We start from the raw sequence: 18,510 nt of genomic DNA on the forward strand, positions 1-18,510 counted from the left end.
CCTACCATTGCAAAATGTTTAATAAAGATGGTAAAAATCAAATTACATGTTCAATAAATCATTTTCTATTTTTGTTGTGATTCTACAAAACTTCTCAAATGAATACAATCTCAAAAATACGGTGAAAACAAAATTCTTTGGAACAAAAGTAAATGGTGATACGCTGTATGATCATATACAAATATAAAAAGTTTCATTCTTAAAAATATTGAAAATTCTTTGTAAATTTTACTGGATGGTGCAAGTCCACACATAAATGACTTGAAAGTTTAGTTTTTGTTCAAGCTTTATTATACATTGATTGACACACGTGTTTTTTTAACTCATCTTCTTAAAATATGATTCAAAGCAATTTTTAATGAATTGCCTCATTTGTAGACAAACTATTCACTGGAAAATTGCACTGCTTCTGCAGTATAAAGAATATACTGTACCTACTGTAAAATACACAACAAAAAATACAGGGTTACATAATTTTTACAACCAAGCTCTATATGAAAAAAAAGGCATAGCCAAAAGGACTCTAATCAGCAAACTTCAATCCTTTAAAAATGTTTCAAAATGTGTTTTAAAAAGAACTTAGTTATTGCCAAAACTTCCAACAATCCTCTGGTTGAAATCAACAGTCAACCAGATATTGTCAAGTCCTCTAAGAGTACGTAAATAGTCGAAGCTGTTTTTATGGATCTGGTTTGTGATTCCTAGATCTCGATACAGGGTTGTCAGGCCACGACTGCGAGCACCTTCTATAGTGACAGTGTAGTTGGCACTCGATGTGATTTTGATCAGGTTAGACTCAGCCTGCCCTTCCTCTCTCACTTCCTGGGCTCTATTCTTTATCTTCTGAACCTAACAACAAGTTATATTACATTTATTAAACTACTGTACATTGTTACATGTTGATGGTGCTACCATTAAGGGTGAGTGGTTGTGTTTAAATTATACTGGATACCTATTTCATTTAAACTTACATCTACCTCTTCAGTCTTCATTCTAGACTGTGACATCACAGGGTGTACGATGTTAGTTGCATTTCCATTATGAAGTTATTAAAGGGCAAATAGTAAACAAAGGGCACTTAAACTACTATTTACCTGCAATTTCCATTAGAATTAGGTGAGTTACATATTTATTTGTGAACTTTTCTTTGGTCATCACAAGAACGCTAGTCATAGAGCGGTACCAAAGCCTATTTGCATGCATTGTGGGTCTAGAGTTTACTTTGAAAAAAGAATTTCTTTTGGATAAATATGCACAGCCTGAATTTTCTCTTCATTCAGCGTTCCTTTAAGAGCCTACAGTGCAAGCAGTGCTTTGTGCCACTCGTTGCACTCACTAAAAGTATTCACTATTCAAAACTGGATGATAAATAAACATGGAATGGAATTTCTGTGTACATAACTTTATGCTGCCTAATTTTCACTAAAAGTTTCTTTTATGGAAAATTTACAAAAGAATAAAAAATGAATTAATTATATTTCTATGGAGCTAGCACCCAACTTGTATGTAAGAAATGATAAATGAAAGGCACTGGTAACTTTGAATGTACATGTACAATTTGCTCAGAAATCATGAGGGGAAAATCATGATTGAAATACTGAACACACAAAATCAAGATAAAAATGCAGCTTTGTAGATACATATACCTTTACGGTATTTGATACCTGTGAAGATGTGATCTTTCTTTCTACTTGAGCTTTCTGTAGGAGTTTTTCTCGCTCAGAGTCTTCTTTCAGAGTAAGCTGTCTAAGAAACCTTTCCTCTACATCACGGGGGATGTACACTTGACCCATTTGGAAGAATCTCACATCAGCAAACACCCCTTTGTTGTCCTCTGTGCACAGATCAATCCTTGTACAGCCAGGAAAACATGCTGGAAAGCAAATTCTACAGGTTAAGCATGCCCTGAATCACTTATTACATTTGAATTAAATCCATACAAAATATTAAAACACATTCTATTTTATTTAAAAGAATAATCATGTGAAAGAATTTTTAAATTTTTTTTAACAAGTTCTTTCTCTTAATGTTTAACTAAAATCAGTTTTAATAAATGTTTTTGGGAACAAAATTATTGTTTGTCAGAGGTGTTTGATATACTGCATACCTTACCCTTGGTAATATACATATATTTATGACTTCAAGTATTTCAAACAGCTAGTACCTTTAATTTTCAAAAATAATGTATCAAAGGTATTTTAACCTACACATACAGCTCAGTACTAGTATCACTGAAAACAATACCATATTTCCAGGATTTGCAGTCTTCCTGGCAACATTTCCCCCCTAGACGTTCCCTGACAGCTTTGAACAAATCCTCTTCCACTTTAGCTCTCTCTGAGATGAGCTCCCTTGTGGTGTAAATAGTAATAGCACCCTATTAATGAACAAATTGTTAACAAAAGGCCTATGGGTCACATCACTCACCTGAGCACATTGGCTAGGAAAAAGCACAAATCAGTTCAGTATTGAAAAGTTTACAGGGGGGGGGGGGGGAATTGATTTTTTTTAACTACAATGAGGATGCTTCCATATCAATACACTGTATAACAAATGGCTTTGCTGTTCTTGAGCAGAAAAATTTTTAAGGACTTTTTCTCATATATTCCTTTGTAAAAATTTGATCCCCCATTGTGGCCCCTCCCCTGGAGGATCATCATTTGAACAAAATTGAATCCACTACCTGAGGATGCTTCCATATCAATATGACTAAACATGGCTTTTCTGTTTTTAAGAAAAAGATTTTTTTCCTATCAATTCCTAGGAAAACTTTGATCCCCCATTGTGAACCCACCCTATCCCTGGCGGTCATAATTTGAACAAACTTGAATCTACACTACTTGAGAATACTTCCACATCAATATGACTAAACATGGCTTTGCTTTTCTTGAGAAGAAGATTTTTCAAGTTTTTTCTTATTTATTCCTATGTAAAACTTTGATCCCCGATTGTGGCCCCATCCTACCCCCAGAGGTCATCATTTGAACAAACTTGAATCTACACTATGTAAAGGTTTCCTATAAGTTTCAAGTCTTTTGGCCCAGTGGTTCTTGAGCAGAAAATTTTTTTTAAACATGCCACCAAATTTTCACTATTTTTGAATTATCTCCCCTTGACTAAGGGCATGGCCCTTCATTTGAACACAAAAAAATTTTAATCCCCTTGATCCAAGGACGCTCTGTGCCAAGTTTGGTTGAAAATGGCTCAGTAGTTCTGGAGAAAAAAATGAAATTGTGAAAAGTTTACAATGACAACGACAAACAACGGACAAATTTTGATCAGAAAAGCTCACTTAAGTCTTCCGCTCAGGTGAGGTAAAAACACAAAAATGAGTCATCATGTGAATTCATCTTTAGTTTTTGATGCAAGATACAATAAATCACAAATAATCCCCCCCCCAGGGCCATGAATTGAACAAACTTGAATCTACACTACCTGAGGATGGTTCCTTATAAACATGACTTATCATGGCTTTGCTGTTCTTCATCAGATTTTTGGGAGATTTTACCTATGTATTCCTATGTTAACCTTTGATCAGCCATTGTGGCCCCACCCTATCCATGAGGCTTCTTATTTGAACAAACTTGAATTTACACTATCTGAAGATGCTTCCATATAAATATGACTAGTCATGGCTTTCCTGTCTTTGAGAATATGAGTTCTAAAGATCCTTCCTATATATTCCTATGTTAAACTTTGATTACCCATTGTAGCCCCACTCTATCCCCCAGGTGTCATGATTTGAACAAACTTGAATCTATACTATGTAATAAAACTTACACAAAAGTTTCATCATTTCTGGCCCAGTGGATATGGAGATTGAAGATTTTTGAAAGATGCCATTAATTTTTCACTTAATCTTCATTATCTTTCTTTGAAAGAGGGCCATTCATGTGAACAAATTTGAATCTCCTTCACCCAAGAAAATTTTGTGGCAAGTTAGGTTGAAATTGGCCCAGTGCTTCTTAAAAGAAGAAGTAGAAAATGTGAAGTTTACAGAAAACACAAGTCAGATGAACTCCAGACACCTTTTGATCAGAAAAGCTCACTTAAGCCTTCGGCTAATGAGATCTAAAAATATTATGTCATCTTTATGAAAATGGCATTATTTAAATTAAGTATCAATTAAAAACAATCATGTATGCAGGGAAATTTTTAGCCCCTCCATTTTTGCCCTCATAGCAAATGGGAAACTCATACAAGTCAGAGTTATTCCTTAAACACAACTTGTCTGGGAGTACCAATATTTACAAAGGGGCAAAATTGTTTGCAAGAGTGATAGGGCAAAAGTACAAGAGGCCCACAGGCCTTATAGGTCACCTGAGTATAATGCAACAACTTTGCCACAATTAAATTGGATTCACATTTTAAACCAGGGGCCATGAAATTCACAATTCCGAAAGAGGCAAACTTGCTCACCATAACTTTACATTTAGTAAGCTTAATACCCAGAAAGAGAGAAGAGGATTATCAAAGAATTAATGCATTTTCACAATGTAATCATTAGAGCCCTGCCCTAACACCAGAACCCTGACCCAGGGGCCATAAAATTCACAATTTTGGAAGAGGCACCCTTACATATCATAACTATACTCTTAATTCATCGGCTTAATACCCAGGAGAAAATGAGAAGATTTTCAAATAATTAATGCATTTTTACTATGTAATCATTAGAGCCCCACCCTAACACCAGAACCCCTGACTCAGGGGCCATGAAATTCATAATTTTAGAAGAGGCACCTTTACTCATCATAACTATGCATTCAGTTTGATTGCTAAATACCCAGGATCAAAGAAAAAGATTTTTTTAAAGAAATAATGCATTTTCACAATATATTCAGCAGAGCCCCACCTTACACCAGATCCCCTGACCCAGGGGCCATGAATTTCACAGTTTTGGAAGAGGCACATTTCATCATCGTAACTATATATTTATTTTTTTTTCCATGATATTCAATAGCAGAGAAGAAGCTTTTTAAGAAATAATGCATTATCACTATATATTCAACAGAGCCCCACCCTAGCACCAGAATCCCTGGCCCTGGGGCCATGAATTTCACAATTTATGTAGAGGGCTCAATGCTCATTACATTCATGCCAACAGTTTGCCTGCTTGATGTCCAAGAGTAAAGAAGAAGATTTTTAAAGATTGCATTAATTTTGATGGTTTTAGCCCCACCCCTCAGGCCCCAGGGGGGTAGGGGTCATGAATTTCACAATTTTTACTCCCCTTCACACATAGACGCTATATGCCAAATTTGGTTGAAATTGGCTCAGTTGTTCAAGAGAAGAAGCTGAAAATGCTCAAATGTTAATGGACAACGAACGACGCACGCCAATGGACGAAAACAGATAGCAATAGGTCACCTGAGTAAACTCAGGTGACCTGAACATGGGGGCAAAAATAACCTTACTACAATGGATCCTATATAATACATAGAAATTAAGCAGAAGCCTGATTTTGACCAGAGCCCTACTTTTACGGCATCTACAGCACTATTCTTCATGACGTCCTCATAAAACAGATCAAAACGTCTGTGCAGAGCAGGCAGGTCATCTTTTCTCAAGAAATACTGCAGATGAACAGTAACCTGTACCTATCAATTATAAAAATAGAAATTCTTATAATATGTTGCTGCAGTTCTTTTTTTTTTTGTTTTTTTTTAAAGCAATTTCAATGTGATGGTCTTATAGTACAATGTAGCTACGGCATGTGTACTTGCACTAGTGTTCTGCAATATTTACAACAGAACAGTTTTACTAGATGTCTAACAAGAAAACTAGTATATGATGATTTAACAGAAAAAAATGTCATAATTATTTGAAATTACACAGAATACTTTACAACGTTAAATCCTAAATTAGATACATATCTTAGTTCTACAGTTTTCGAGTAAAACATGCAAATAAGAATTTTTTTCTCGACATATCCATAAAATACATTAATAAAGTGCACCACCACAGCATATGGTACACCCATCAAATATTGTTCATTTATCATAAACAGATTAGAGTGCAAGGAAGAAAATCAAGTAATCCTGGTACAAATTAAAAGGACTATAATTATTTGGTAATGACCAATATCTGCCCACAAAATCAAACTTTGATAGCAAAATCTATATGTTCTAAAGCAGGAGGGTATCTGCAACTTGAGAGCATTACCTGTTTTCATCAGCTATGACATCATGTGTTAAATATGATGTCAAGAAGATGACCTAAATTCAAATTTTAAATGATTTTGTCATTGAGAGAGAAAAAAAAATGTATTTTACATCGATATTGTGATTAAAAGTCATCGAGCACAGGTCTGCCCCAGCTCTATCTTTTGATATGATGTGTAGATCAAAATTATAATATCCCTCAAATATGTGAATATTGTTCTGAAGCTAGCTTGCTCAGTAAATTCTTTACTCAAAATTGAACAAATTTTGTTCAGTTTGTCCTTTATCTTGAAAATAATGGAAAATTCAAATAGTTTGTGACGTCACAGAAGCAAGCATTGACAATAATCTACTTCAAACTATATTAATTTTTTGTCAATTAAGAATTTTCATACAATATATACAATTGTGAACATTTCTAGAGATTTTCAAAATTTGCCTTTCATGAGGGCAAAAATATGCTTTTACTGCATATAGTTCTTTCAATGATTTTTCTATTCCTGATGTTTGATGTGCTTCTCCTATAATGTACCCGGTATTTATTAATTCATCACACAAATAATACATCATATTTTTCTCATCTGGTTGTGCAAGTTTTACAAATGCCCATCCGCAGCTTTGTTTATTGTATTTTTTACGAATGAAGAATAAAGCTACAACCTAATAAAACATCAAAACACTAATCATTATTCTTAGACTGTAAAACTGTCATCTTAGTGAGACAATTATTGATATGCTGCAATTTGTTGTTGAGATATAAAAAATAAAAATATTACATAATACAGTATCAAATTAATTTTAAAACTTTACACCAAGTCAATTTTGAAAGTAATGGCTAAGGCAGTAAGAATTATTTTTTTATTTGAAGAGATGCTATCAATTGCATTTAAGAGGCCAGATTCTTCTGCCCAATTCCCAACAGATACATATAGCACCTGCTTGATCAGACAAGCTCTACCAGAAATCTTCTTACACTAGACTCATTAATAAATCTCTAATTTGACAGACTGCAATTTGTCTCTTATCAAAATGCCCTCTAAAACACCATTGCTTTTGATAATTACACCCATGAGACAAGTGGAATTTCTCTCCTTATTAACAAAAAAGAAACTATATATTTCTTATTTATCCTGCAACTACCCCTTGCATTGACCTAAGAAAGGTAACCTAATAAACCAAAGCTTTATTCGGTCAATGCCCTAATAAAGCCTCGTGGATGTATTCCGACGTTCGAAAGGCATTGTGACGTCATGAATATTCCAATGTTTACGCCATGGCGTAGTTTCAACTGCAGAGGAGATGTACCTAAATCGATTGAAAATAGCTTGTTTTGGAGGTCACGTAAAAATATGTTGCAGGATAAACAAAATACATGGAAACTGCCTTGAAATATAAGCGATATTTGGGCTCGGGTCGAAAACGTGATAGAGGGCTCGGCAAGCCTCGCCCTCTACCACGTTTTCTTACCCAAATATCTCTTATATTTCAAGGCAGTAACCATGTATTTTATATATAATGCTGTAAGATATATCACGAAAAAATGAATTAAACACATAACATTTTCATGTTCTTGAATTTTATTATAATTTTTATTATAAGTACTGCAATACTCTTGCATCTGTTGGGATTGTGTAACTTAAAAACATAGTTTTTTAATTTTAATTTCACCTTAATTAAAGGTCAGAGTGATCTTTAAGTAAGATGACACACAACTTCTACTTAAGATGCAGTAATTGACCAAGTTTGATGATTCCAGGTCTAATAGTTTTCTAGTAATGAGCCAGACAGATTTTTCCATATTTTGCCACAGCATCTTAATTAAATCTAACAGCAACCTACTTTTAATGTGTGACACAACTTCTACCCAAGATGTATCAGCTGATGGAGTTTGATTATTCTAGGCCTCACAATATTTACGTTAAGAGCTGGACATGAAAAAGCTAACAGATTAGGGCTGTCACTGTTCCAAAATTTTTCGGGTCGGGTCGGTTCTGTAAATTTTCGGTTCGGTTTCGGGTTTTTCGGGTCGGGTATTTACATCTATTTTAAACCTTAATTTCATGAATTTAACTTGAAAAATCTTTATTTGTTACATTAAATTTACATTGAAAACAAGTCTTAACCATGCGAACGTCTAGACATCGGTGACTTGGCCTACTATTAGCCACAACCTGACCATTCCTGCTCGTTTTGATAATTAATTAAGTGTTCTGTCATGGAATGAAGTAGATTTCAGTTGTGATGTTTATTTATCACTGTTATCGTAATCATTCTTTTGATTTCGACGCCATTTTTAGACTGGCTTCGCCATTTTTTGTATTGAACAGACTCTAATATATAAACCAGACCCGAACCGAAATCCGGAAAAATGGAACCGGAACTGACCCGAACAACTTGGACCGCGGTTCTCGGTTATTTCGGGTACTCGTGACAGCCCTATAACAGATAGACAGAAGAACTGGTATGAACACCATCCATAATTGTCTCAGATGGGTATACAAAAAGGGTGAAAATTGAGGCTAAAGCTTTTGTTTTCATCGATGTTTACCTCCAGTCTGTCAGAAGTAAAAGCTTTGATCCTCTCCAGGGTTAGGTGATGGGCATCAGCCTGGAACACTTTAAATTCATAGTCTGGTCCAGTAAAGTGTTTCCCAAAAGAATATACAGTATCCAGATTTACTGTCCCAGTGCTCTTTTGTTTAACAAAGCCATACTATTAAAAGAAAAGTCAGAATTATTCAATTGTAAATGGCATGTAAAGAAAGCAAAAGTTTACTTTTTTTACAGTAATTTTCACTTGGACAAATAAATTAATTTAAAATAATATAATATAACTTTTACTTTAAATCATTCACTGTTTAAATATAAATGATAAATGGACAGTTATGTTTACCAACTTTATAAATGTCAAATTTTATGTTCAAATATAAATATGTAAAAACATTTTTCTGAATGTGTCCTATTTGAAATTCTACATTATTTGTGGCACTATTTACACATTGAAAAAATGTATAACACTTGCATACAGTTTAATAAGAAAATAACTACACACAAACTAGATGTGAGGTTGACATGAATGCCCCACCTGACATGCATGTTTTAAATATGTGAAAGTCGATGAGTATGAAAATAACAATTCTGAAATAAGTTGTCTAAAAAACATACTAACACTGTTAAAATGGTGATCACTTACAAGCAGAGTAGAGTAATAAATAAGGTCCAAAATCAGTGAATAATTTGAATTTGTGTAAGTCTAAATGCCATTACTTTGTAAAAATGAGTCAATCGATATGAAACTCATATTTGATCTGTAAGTCATCATTACAATGAGACAAACCTTAAAGTACAGCGAAATAATACGGAAAAACAGTGAATTAGAAATTTTCAAAGTCTAAGGGCCATAACCATGATAACTATTGTAAAAATGGGAAATTATCATGAAAATCAAACTTGATCTGTAAGTCATCAATGTAAAGAAACAAATCAAAAATGAGCTCTTTACCTACAAGCAAAGCCAAAAAAAAGCATGGAAAACGGTGAATATTACATATTTTTAAAGTTTAACGACCATAATTATAACTTTCCTAAGAATGGGTCAATCATCACCAAATTTGAACCTGATTTGTAAGTCATCAATATCAAGAGACATAGCAAAAGTAAACTCATTATCTAGTAACAGAGCAAAAAAAAAACCTCCAGAAAACAAGCTATGACAGATGATAGAATAACAATGACAAAATGACAGAATGATGTACAGAAAAGGGTAACACTATACGCCCAGGGAATATCATGGCAGGGGAATAAAAGAAGCATTCTATTCTTAAAGTTTTTCTTGAACTGGGCATGTAAATTTGCTCTTGCCCATTTATGAAAAACAACAGGATATTTTCCAAAACATTTAACACTATCATTATTCATGCCTTTGCAGATCTTATTTTACAGTAAGTGAAAAGACATCTCTATTTTAATATGTCATCATGCTTTTCAAAACCTGAGTAGAACTTATGCAATAGATTTTCTCCCACTAGGACACAGTTTATTTAATCGATACTGAATCTCTTATGTTATTACAGTACTGTACAAAGACTACATGACCATGCAGTTTTTCACCATGAAATATTTATTTCTTTTTATTATATATCCAAAGAGAAAGAGCATTTTATTTTAAATTATTCTAAAATGCATTCATCTGTATTCAAACGTTTATAGAGAGAGGGCTTTTAAATTATTTCAGAGGTCGCAGCTTTTTATCTTTCGATTTTTATGAATATCCATTTTATCTAATGTAAATACATGTACCTGACTACTTCTCCAAGTATGCATTAAAATCAGGGGCTCGTAACATAAAGCTTGCTAAGATTTTGACTTGAGTAGGGTCATAAGTATGTTTTAGGTGCAATCTTATGACCCGCCTAAGTACTACTTAAGTATGTCTTAAACCGTAACATAAAACGAACTAAGACAAGTCTTAGCTAAGTCAAACTTATGTAAAATATTTCTTATGAATCACCCTAGTTTTTCACTTTATTTATATATATTGCTTAAAAAAGATTCATTTATGTTTTGAATTAAATATATATTAAATTTGACGTCCTTACTTATCTATTATAGTAAGTTGGATTAGATTTCGTATCTAATATATAATTCTGTTAAAAATTATTCATAATATTTGAAAACCAATCTTACACGGTCACAAGTGGCAATTGTGGTTCAACGTAAATGCATGAATTTTGTTCATCACTCGAGACTACAATGTTTTCAGTTTACCTTTTGTTGTTATTCTTTTGTTTAGAAAAATATTCACTCGCTTTGACATTGTCGCAGACCTGGCACAATAACCAAACATCTATCTACTTGAAATTGAATGAAACTCTGTTAGAGAAGTGGAAACAATAAGGACATTTTGAATTTTTTCCCCCACGATGAATCAGCTAATGTCAGCAAGGAGAGACTGTAGACTTTTTATGATTTAAAAATACTTTATTATCACTTCTTTTGCAAGTAAATTGAGGATCTTAGAGAACTGATTTCATCAGAATTTTTTTTTTCGTGTGTCCTAATCTATAAACACCTCTCTCTCTCTGATGGTAGTACGCCCTGCATGCATGTCTGAATCCGCGTTTGTCGGTTCTACATTGAATCTAATTTTAAAACACTCTTTATTAGCTTTCTAGTCATCGACTTCTAACTCATCAACAATTTCTCTGTCTCTTTATAAGTGAGACAAAATTTCACAAATTGTGGATATTCCTCTATAATATTATCTTTAGGAATACTAAATAAATATACATGTGAATGAAATTTCTGCGAGTACAATTACGTGAAAATAAAGTTCTTGTGAATAAAAAGTGATTTACAGTATAAAAATTTTCCAATATATCCTCATCAAATAATCTGTTGAATCGACCATTTCCAATTATAACCCATGGAAAAGTGAACTGCCTATATAGGCAGTTCTTTAGCAGTTCTTTAGCAGTTTTACAAATTTCAAGCAGTTTTCTAACAGTTTCAGACAGTTGGGCTTTTACTGCTCTTTTATAACTGCCAGAGCTTTAGGAGTAAACAGTTTTCCTAAGCAGTTTTTAAGCAGTTATCAGTTTCCCTAGCAGTTATATCTTAGCTGTCAATGCTTGGGGATAAGACAATTTTCCTAAGCAGTTTGGTAAGCAGTATATTAACAGTTTCTTTAGTTTTTTGATTGGGATCAAGAGTAATTTCAAAGTTGGGCTCAGTGATCAGTAAATATACACAACAAGAACCATACAACTGACTGCCAAAATTTCAATTTGGGCTGCCTAGTTGTATTGTTGCAGTCAGAAGGAAAGCATCATCAAGTACTCCAGAAGCCTGCAGTTAGCCACAAAGCTTTAGCTAGGTTGATAGAAATTATGATGCAGACATTAAACCATTGGTAGGTTCAATATATTTATTAATATGTGACCTTGAATAAGGAGATGAATTGCATGATTTAAAATATGCCTCTGTTTGTATTAATACACATATGATCCATTTCACAAAATTTAATTTTCTTTCCTTTACAGTTTCAGAAGAGAAGTGAGACTAATCTTGGATATCCCTGTTTTAATGATCTATAAACAATTGAATGAATTTCAGAAACATGAATACACATGCCTAAGTTCTATTTCTCAAATGTTTACAAATTCTGGGCAACACAAATTTTATGCAAAATAACTCTGTAAATTTTCAAAATAATGTGGTTATTACTGAGTGTATAGACGTGGTGGTTAGAGCATTTGCTCTAGAGTCATGGTGTAAGGAGTTGATCCTTACGTCGTGGGTTCAAATCCACTGTGGGACGTGGAGACCGGCTCTTCAGCCAAGACCGTAAAAACCGAGGTCCCGTAGTAGGTGATGGCACGAAAAGATCCCTCACTGCTCAATGGCCCTGAGTGCCCAGTATAGGTCAAAAATTTGCAGCCCTCCACCGGCAAGTTTTGGCATCTCCATATGAGTGAAAAATTCTTGAGAGGGACATTAAACAACAAAACAAACAAACACATAGAGTGACACATGTATACACAGAAGTTCTGATCAAGGAAGGTCCTTCAGTTTCTGGGAGTTATTATAATCTGATTTCAAGGAATTTAACATAAGGCACCAAAACCAATGGGCCACATCACTCACCTGAGCTAGAAACAAGAGGCCCATGAGCCACAACGCTCACCTGAGTAACTTTGGCCTTGCTGTTTTTCACCTGATTTCCCTTGTAGTACTTATTGTGGCTCCGCCCTACCCCCAGGGGTAATGATTTGAACAATTAGAATCTACACTACCCCAGGATGCTTCCACTTAAGTTTCAGTTTTTCTGGCCCAGTTGTTCTTGAGAAGATTTTTAAAGATTTTTCCTACATATTTCAATGTGAAAATTGGATTCCCTTTCGTGGCCCCGCCCTACCCCGGGGGTCATGATTTGAACAATTTAGAATCTACACTACCCCAGAATGCTTCCACACAAGTTTCACTTTTCTGGCCCAGTGGTTCTTCAGAAGAAAAAAAAAGAAGATTTTTTCTACATATTTCATTTCCCGGGGTCATGATTTGAACAATTAGAATCTACACTACCTTAGAATGCTTCCACATAAGTTTCAGCTTTTCTGGAATAGTGGTTCTTGAGAAGAAGATTTTTAAAGATTTTTACTACATATTTCAATGTAAAACTTAAATTCCCTATTGCGGCCCTGCCCTACAACAGGGGGTCATGATTTGAACAATTTAGAATCTACACTACCCCAGAATGCTTCCACATCAGTTTCAGCTTTTCTGGCCCAGTGGTTCTTGAGAAGAAGTTTTTTAAAGGACCCCACCCAATTTTTGTCTTTTCTTGATTATCTCCCCTTTGAAAGGGGCTTGGCCCTTCATTTTAACAATTTAAACTCCCCTTCACCCAAGGATGCTTTGTACCAAGTTTGGTTAAAATTGGCCCTTTGGTTCTTGAGAAGAAGTTGAAAATGTGAAAAGTTTACAGACGGACAGAGGAACAATGGGTGATCAGAAAACCTCACTTGAGCTTTCAGCTCAGGTGAGCTAAAAAGCACAAATCAGTTAAGTATTGAAAAGTTTAAATTTGGGGGGGGGACTTGAGTTTTAAACTACCTATGGATGCTTCCATATCAATGTAACAAATGACTTTGCTGTTCTTTTTAAAGATTTTTTCCTATACAGACAATTTTGCTTTGTTATAAGCGTAATTCATTGTATCCGTTAAGTTTACAATATATTTTATAGTCGTGGGGAATGAAAATCATTTCGCTGTAAGTGTCAATTCATTATAAGCGTGTTCACTATAACAGGGATCAACATTAACGGTTGTCCGATTGCCCGGGACAAGTAAATTCTCAGATCGGGCAAGTGAAATTGTTGTACTTGTCCGATCGGGCAAGTGAATTTTTCTCATACAAATATACATTTTTATTTAGTTTACCTTAATTTATAAATAAAACAATAAACTGAACACTTGATTTTCACCACAGACCTGACTGACAATGTTTGCATTCAGAATTCCTTGGTAGCGATTTCTGGTATTTATACCACTCATCTAAAAATCAGGTTCATTATTTTCTTTCGTAGTAAATACGCTCTACGTCTAACAAAATTTTGTTAACTTCTTATTAGGAAATTAAATTATTTATTCAAGCATAGGATATAAGTACAGTGTAACATGATGTATCCTGATGAAGATAAGATGTATGTTTTGTAGCAACTATCTTTCTTAAGCGTTGCTTCACAGTTATCTCTGAAAGCACAATCACAAAAAGGATCCTACCGAAAATAATTTTTAAAAATATGAATTTTATGAAAAGGAAATGGAGGGTTATCGTTGCATGGAAGTGTGTGTTAACAGGTTAAATTTACAAGCACAGTGGAATTCATTTATGTACAAATGCAGCATGCATCGACATTTTTTCAGGTAGCTCAACTTGCCAAATTGACAGTAGTGTATTTGGTCACATTTTTTTTTATCATAATGTTTACAGTAATTAATAATTTTCTTTTTAAGTTCTTTCCTAATTTTGGGCAACCAAGTTTTGCACTGACAAGTCAAAGTTTGAGATTACTTGCCCAAAGGGCAAGTTAATCTGAAAGTTAATGTCTATCCCTGTATAAGCATTTTTACTGTATATTCCTTTGCAAAAATTTGATCCCCCATTGTCATTGTGGCCACTCCCAACCTCCAGGGGTCATCATTTGAAAAAAACTTGAATCTACACTACATGAGGATGCTTCCATATCAATAGGACTAAACATGGCTTTTCTGTTCTTTAGATTTTTTCCTATATATTCCTTTGCAAAACTTTGATCCCCGATGGTGGCCCTACCCTTCCCCCGGGGGTTATCATTTGAAAAAAATTGAGTCTAAACTATGTAAAGAGTTTCAACTTTTTTGGCCCAGTGGTTCTTGAGAAGATTTTTAAAACATGTCACCAAATTTTCACTATTTCTGAATTATCTCCCCTAGAATGAGGGTATGACCCTCCATTTGAACAAACCTGAATCCCCTTTACCCAAGGATGCTTTGTGGCAAGTTTGGTTGAAACTGGCTTAGCAGTTCTGGAGAAGAGGTCAAAAATATGAAAAGTTTACAAACAGACAGACGGACTACAGACAAAATGTGACCAGAAAAGCTCACTTGAGCTTTCAGATCAGGTGAGCTAAATAAATAGTTCCTCCTTAATTGTAAAGGTGAGCTAAACAGTTGATACTGCATGGCCACTAAAATTACAGAAACAGCAGACAAAACAAATGAATCTGAATGATGCACAGAAAGAGTAATCTTGAGCATAAGCTACATCATGTACATACATACCTCATAATATTCCAGGCCACTGAAGCTCATGGGCAACAGAATGACAAGAAGACCTACTACCACTAGGGCTCCACCACAGAATAATACAACTATACAATTGTTCTGATCGGACATGGCTACAAGAACAAGTACATTAAACTAACAGTGTGTAATGCTCATATTTGTCAATAGGCAATAAATATTCAAGAGGAAGTACTTCATCTGCCTTGTTCTGGGTTATAAAAAGTATTAAGTGGTCTTATAGACTTACAGACTCTGATACATCTTATCATTAAGAGGAATGTTTATTTTTATGGTTGCTTCCCATTTCCTTAAGTATCATGCCAAAATTTTAAAACTAAGCCAATAGCAAATAAGGAAATTAATGAAAAATACAATAATTATTTTAATAGTGTTCTAAGAGACTCATGTGTTGCCTGCTTTATAGCATCATTAAAGATATATTTAACAGTTGTCAGCTATTTATTTGCTACCAGCATTTCAGCTCATGCATTTTTCTGCAAACATTAAAAAAAAAACAAAACAAAACAAAACAAAAACAATACATCCATGGACAGTAAGATTGCGATAGAATCTGAATATCAAATAGAAATATGATTCCTGAACCTTCAAAGGTAAAATGAATTATTAGAAATAATTATTCATTATTTCATCAATACTTAATCAATGCAACAATTTCAGCCTGTCTTTACTGCAGGTGTCAGTCTACGATTATCTATATTTAAAGTAATTAAAAGTTCATGAAAAGTAGGGCCATGATAAATTATGCAAACATTATCAAGTCAGCTAGATTCGTTTTTGACCTCTGGGGATAGGACGGGGCCACAGTTGAGAATCAAAGAAAAAATATTTTAATTTTAAAAATCTGCTTGTAAAGTGCATGATTATCATGATTAGTCATATTAATATGCATGCATCCTCAGGTAGTATAAATTCAAGTTGTTCAAATTATGGCTCCCAAGGATAAGTTGGAACCAATGCTTTGAATACCAGCAGGGCCAAGGTGACTTGGGTGAGCTTTGTGGCCCATGGGCCTCTAGTTGACAAGAATATAAAAATACTGTATACAGGGTTATTTGTGCCCTTTCACACTTGCAAACAATTTACCCCGTTTTAAATTCACCCAGTCACAGTTCTGAAGTTACTCCTGTTTATGAAATTATACTGATTTCTTTGAATTCGATCGCCCCCGTCTTAAACTCTCTCACTTGTGTCTTTGGGTGAAAATAAAATGGAGGCAAAAATTTCCCTGTATACAGTAGTATTATGAGATATGATTCATGTGATTAGCAGGACTTCAGAAATTGGAGCATGTGCTCTGTGGATAGCAGGTATGCAGATGATTGGGAAAAGGGTGCCCCCTACCCAAAAAGAAAACTTCTTGGGGATCAATCTCATATAGAAAACTTGCTTGCCAAGGGTTGTTCCAGTTCAATGTATACTATATAATTATTACAAAAAATATTATAAATAATACAAAAACAATACCAATTCGTTTTTCCATCTATTTTCATCTTCGCTAGCGAAGATGATCTACTTTGCACACTTAAATTATCATTCAAGATATTATTTTCCTTACCATTTGAGTAATTAGTTCCAAGCTATCTAGTGCTCTTTTTTTCAAAGTACTTCTGCTTCTGCCAAGTATTGCCCACAATCAACAAGCTGATTGATTGCAAATGGCAAATGTGGTGTGCATGATACGACAAAAATTAAAACTTTAAAAGGTGAAAATAATATTTCTTATTTATGGTTGGAAGGCAATCACCTGAGACCTAAAGGTATACTCAGGCATATACTTGTTTATATTGTTTGCTGACAACCTTATTTGTGGGAGGTGTGTGTTTGTGTTAGTTTTTTTTTTGGGGGGGGGTTGCTTCGGGGTTTTTTTTGGGGGGGAGGGGGTATTTTTTTGGTTCCGTTTATAAAGATAATATTTTTACTTCAAACCCGAGATTCCCATTCTTTTCTTTTTTGAATACGAACTTCACCCAACAAAATAATTCTGGATCCACCCCATGACCATGTTCGGAAAACAATAACGTTAGACATGCATGTTAGATGCATCAAAAAAGTTTCCTTGGTAGACCTAAATAATGGTAATTGCAGTTGATTTTTAACAGTCTTATCAGAGATCTATGATATTTTTGCATTAGGCTATCATCGAAAAATAGGCCTATTCCCTCCTTCTTGGGTCTCTACTGTGCATAACCAGCTGACAATCTTCCAAAACAAACTCAACAACATACCTTTAGGCTAATGATTTTAATCTTAGCGAATATGATATATTGCTTGCGATGTATTTCTTTAATGAATAAAATAAAATGAAATAAAAATAGTATTCTAGTAAAATGAATAACACTCTCACCTGCAGAGTTTGTTTACAGTGAGCCTATTTCGAAATCGGATACGTAACAGCAGTTTTTCCCCTTCGCCGTTGGGTTATACGATCATTCGCCCCCAAACGCTTTCGCCCTCATTGTACATGTAAGTGCATGGATCGCGCTGGTATGTTTTGCCATATTCCATTATGCACTAGTTCCTGCCACGATGTTTAGATCAAAATATATAAATAGCACAATTGAAATTTTTTGTATCGTATTTATGATTTTATCTTTCTTGATCTCTTCTGCTTTTTTTTTTAAACTTTATTTTTGAGAAAAAATAAACAAGATTTGTTTGTGAAACACTGATGCCCCCGTATGGCAGCTTATGGCAAAGGTTAAAGTTTCTCAAATGCAAGTCAAAATCCAGGCCAAAGGTAAAAAAATGTTGGTACCCAAAGAAAGGTCTTGTCTCGAGGAATATACCTGTGAAATTTGAAAGCCCTAGCTGCAACTGTTTAAAAGTTATGGCAAAGGTTAAAGTTTTTTAAATGTAAGTAAAACGTCTAGGTCAAGGTCAAAGTTGTTGGTATCCAAAGGAAGGTCTTGTCACAAGGATTACATATGTGAAGTATGAAAGCCCTAGCACCAACCATTCAAAAGTTATGGCCAAAGTTAAAGTTTTTCAAAAGTAGGTCAA

General features: G+C 34.3%; 1 protein-coding gene across 1 annotated transcript; it reads right to left on the minus strand.

Moving 5' to 3' along the window:
- Positions 1–268: 268 nt before the first annotated feature.
- LOC133179122 (uncharacterized) lies at positions 269–17,900 on the minus strand. Its single transcript, XM_061313866.1, has 7 exons — positions 17,855–17,900; positions 15,487–15,602; positions 8,710–8,874; positions 5,478–5,597; positions 2,245–2,377; positions 1,665–1,873; positions 269–849 (listed from the first exon to the last, which is right to left on the minus strand). Exons 2-7 carry the CDS (start codon positions 15,598–15,600, stop codon positions 580–582), a joined length of 1,011 nt encoding a protein of 336 aa, XP_061169850.1. The 5' UTR covers positions 15,601–15,602; positions 17,855–17,900; the 3' UTR covers positions 269–579.
- Between the last annotated feature and the right edge of the window lie 610 nt (positions 17,901–18,510).

This window comes from Saccostrea echinata, unplaced genomic scaffold (genome assembly GCF_033153115.1).
Source record: "Saccostrea echinata isolate AGI-Se365-2 ecotype Australia unplaced genomic scaffold, CSIRO_AGI_Sech_v1 ptg000004l, whole genome shotgun sequence".
NCBI classification, from domain to species: domain Eukaryota; kingdom Metazoa; phylum Mollusca; class Bivalvia; order Ostreida; family Ostreidae; genus Saccostrea; species Saccostrea echinata.

What these genes read in the sequence shown, in the direction of transcription:
- LOC133179122 (XM_061313866.1), bottom strand. Translation starts at nt 15,600, where the DNA reads ATGTCCGATCAGAACAATTGTATAGTTGTATTATTCTGTGGTGGAGCC. An exon ending in GTGGCCTGGAATATTATGAG is followed by an intron (nt 8,875 to 15,486) that starts GTATGTATGTAC and finishes TTCTTTTAATAG; the next exon opens with TATGGCTTTGTTAAACAAAA. An exon ending in GAAAGATCACATCTTCACAG is followed by an intron (nt 850 to 1,664) that starts GTATCAAATACC and finishes ACTTGTTGTTAG; the next exon opens with GTTCAGAAGATAAAGAATAG.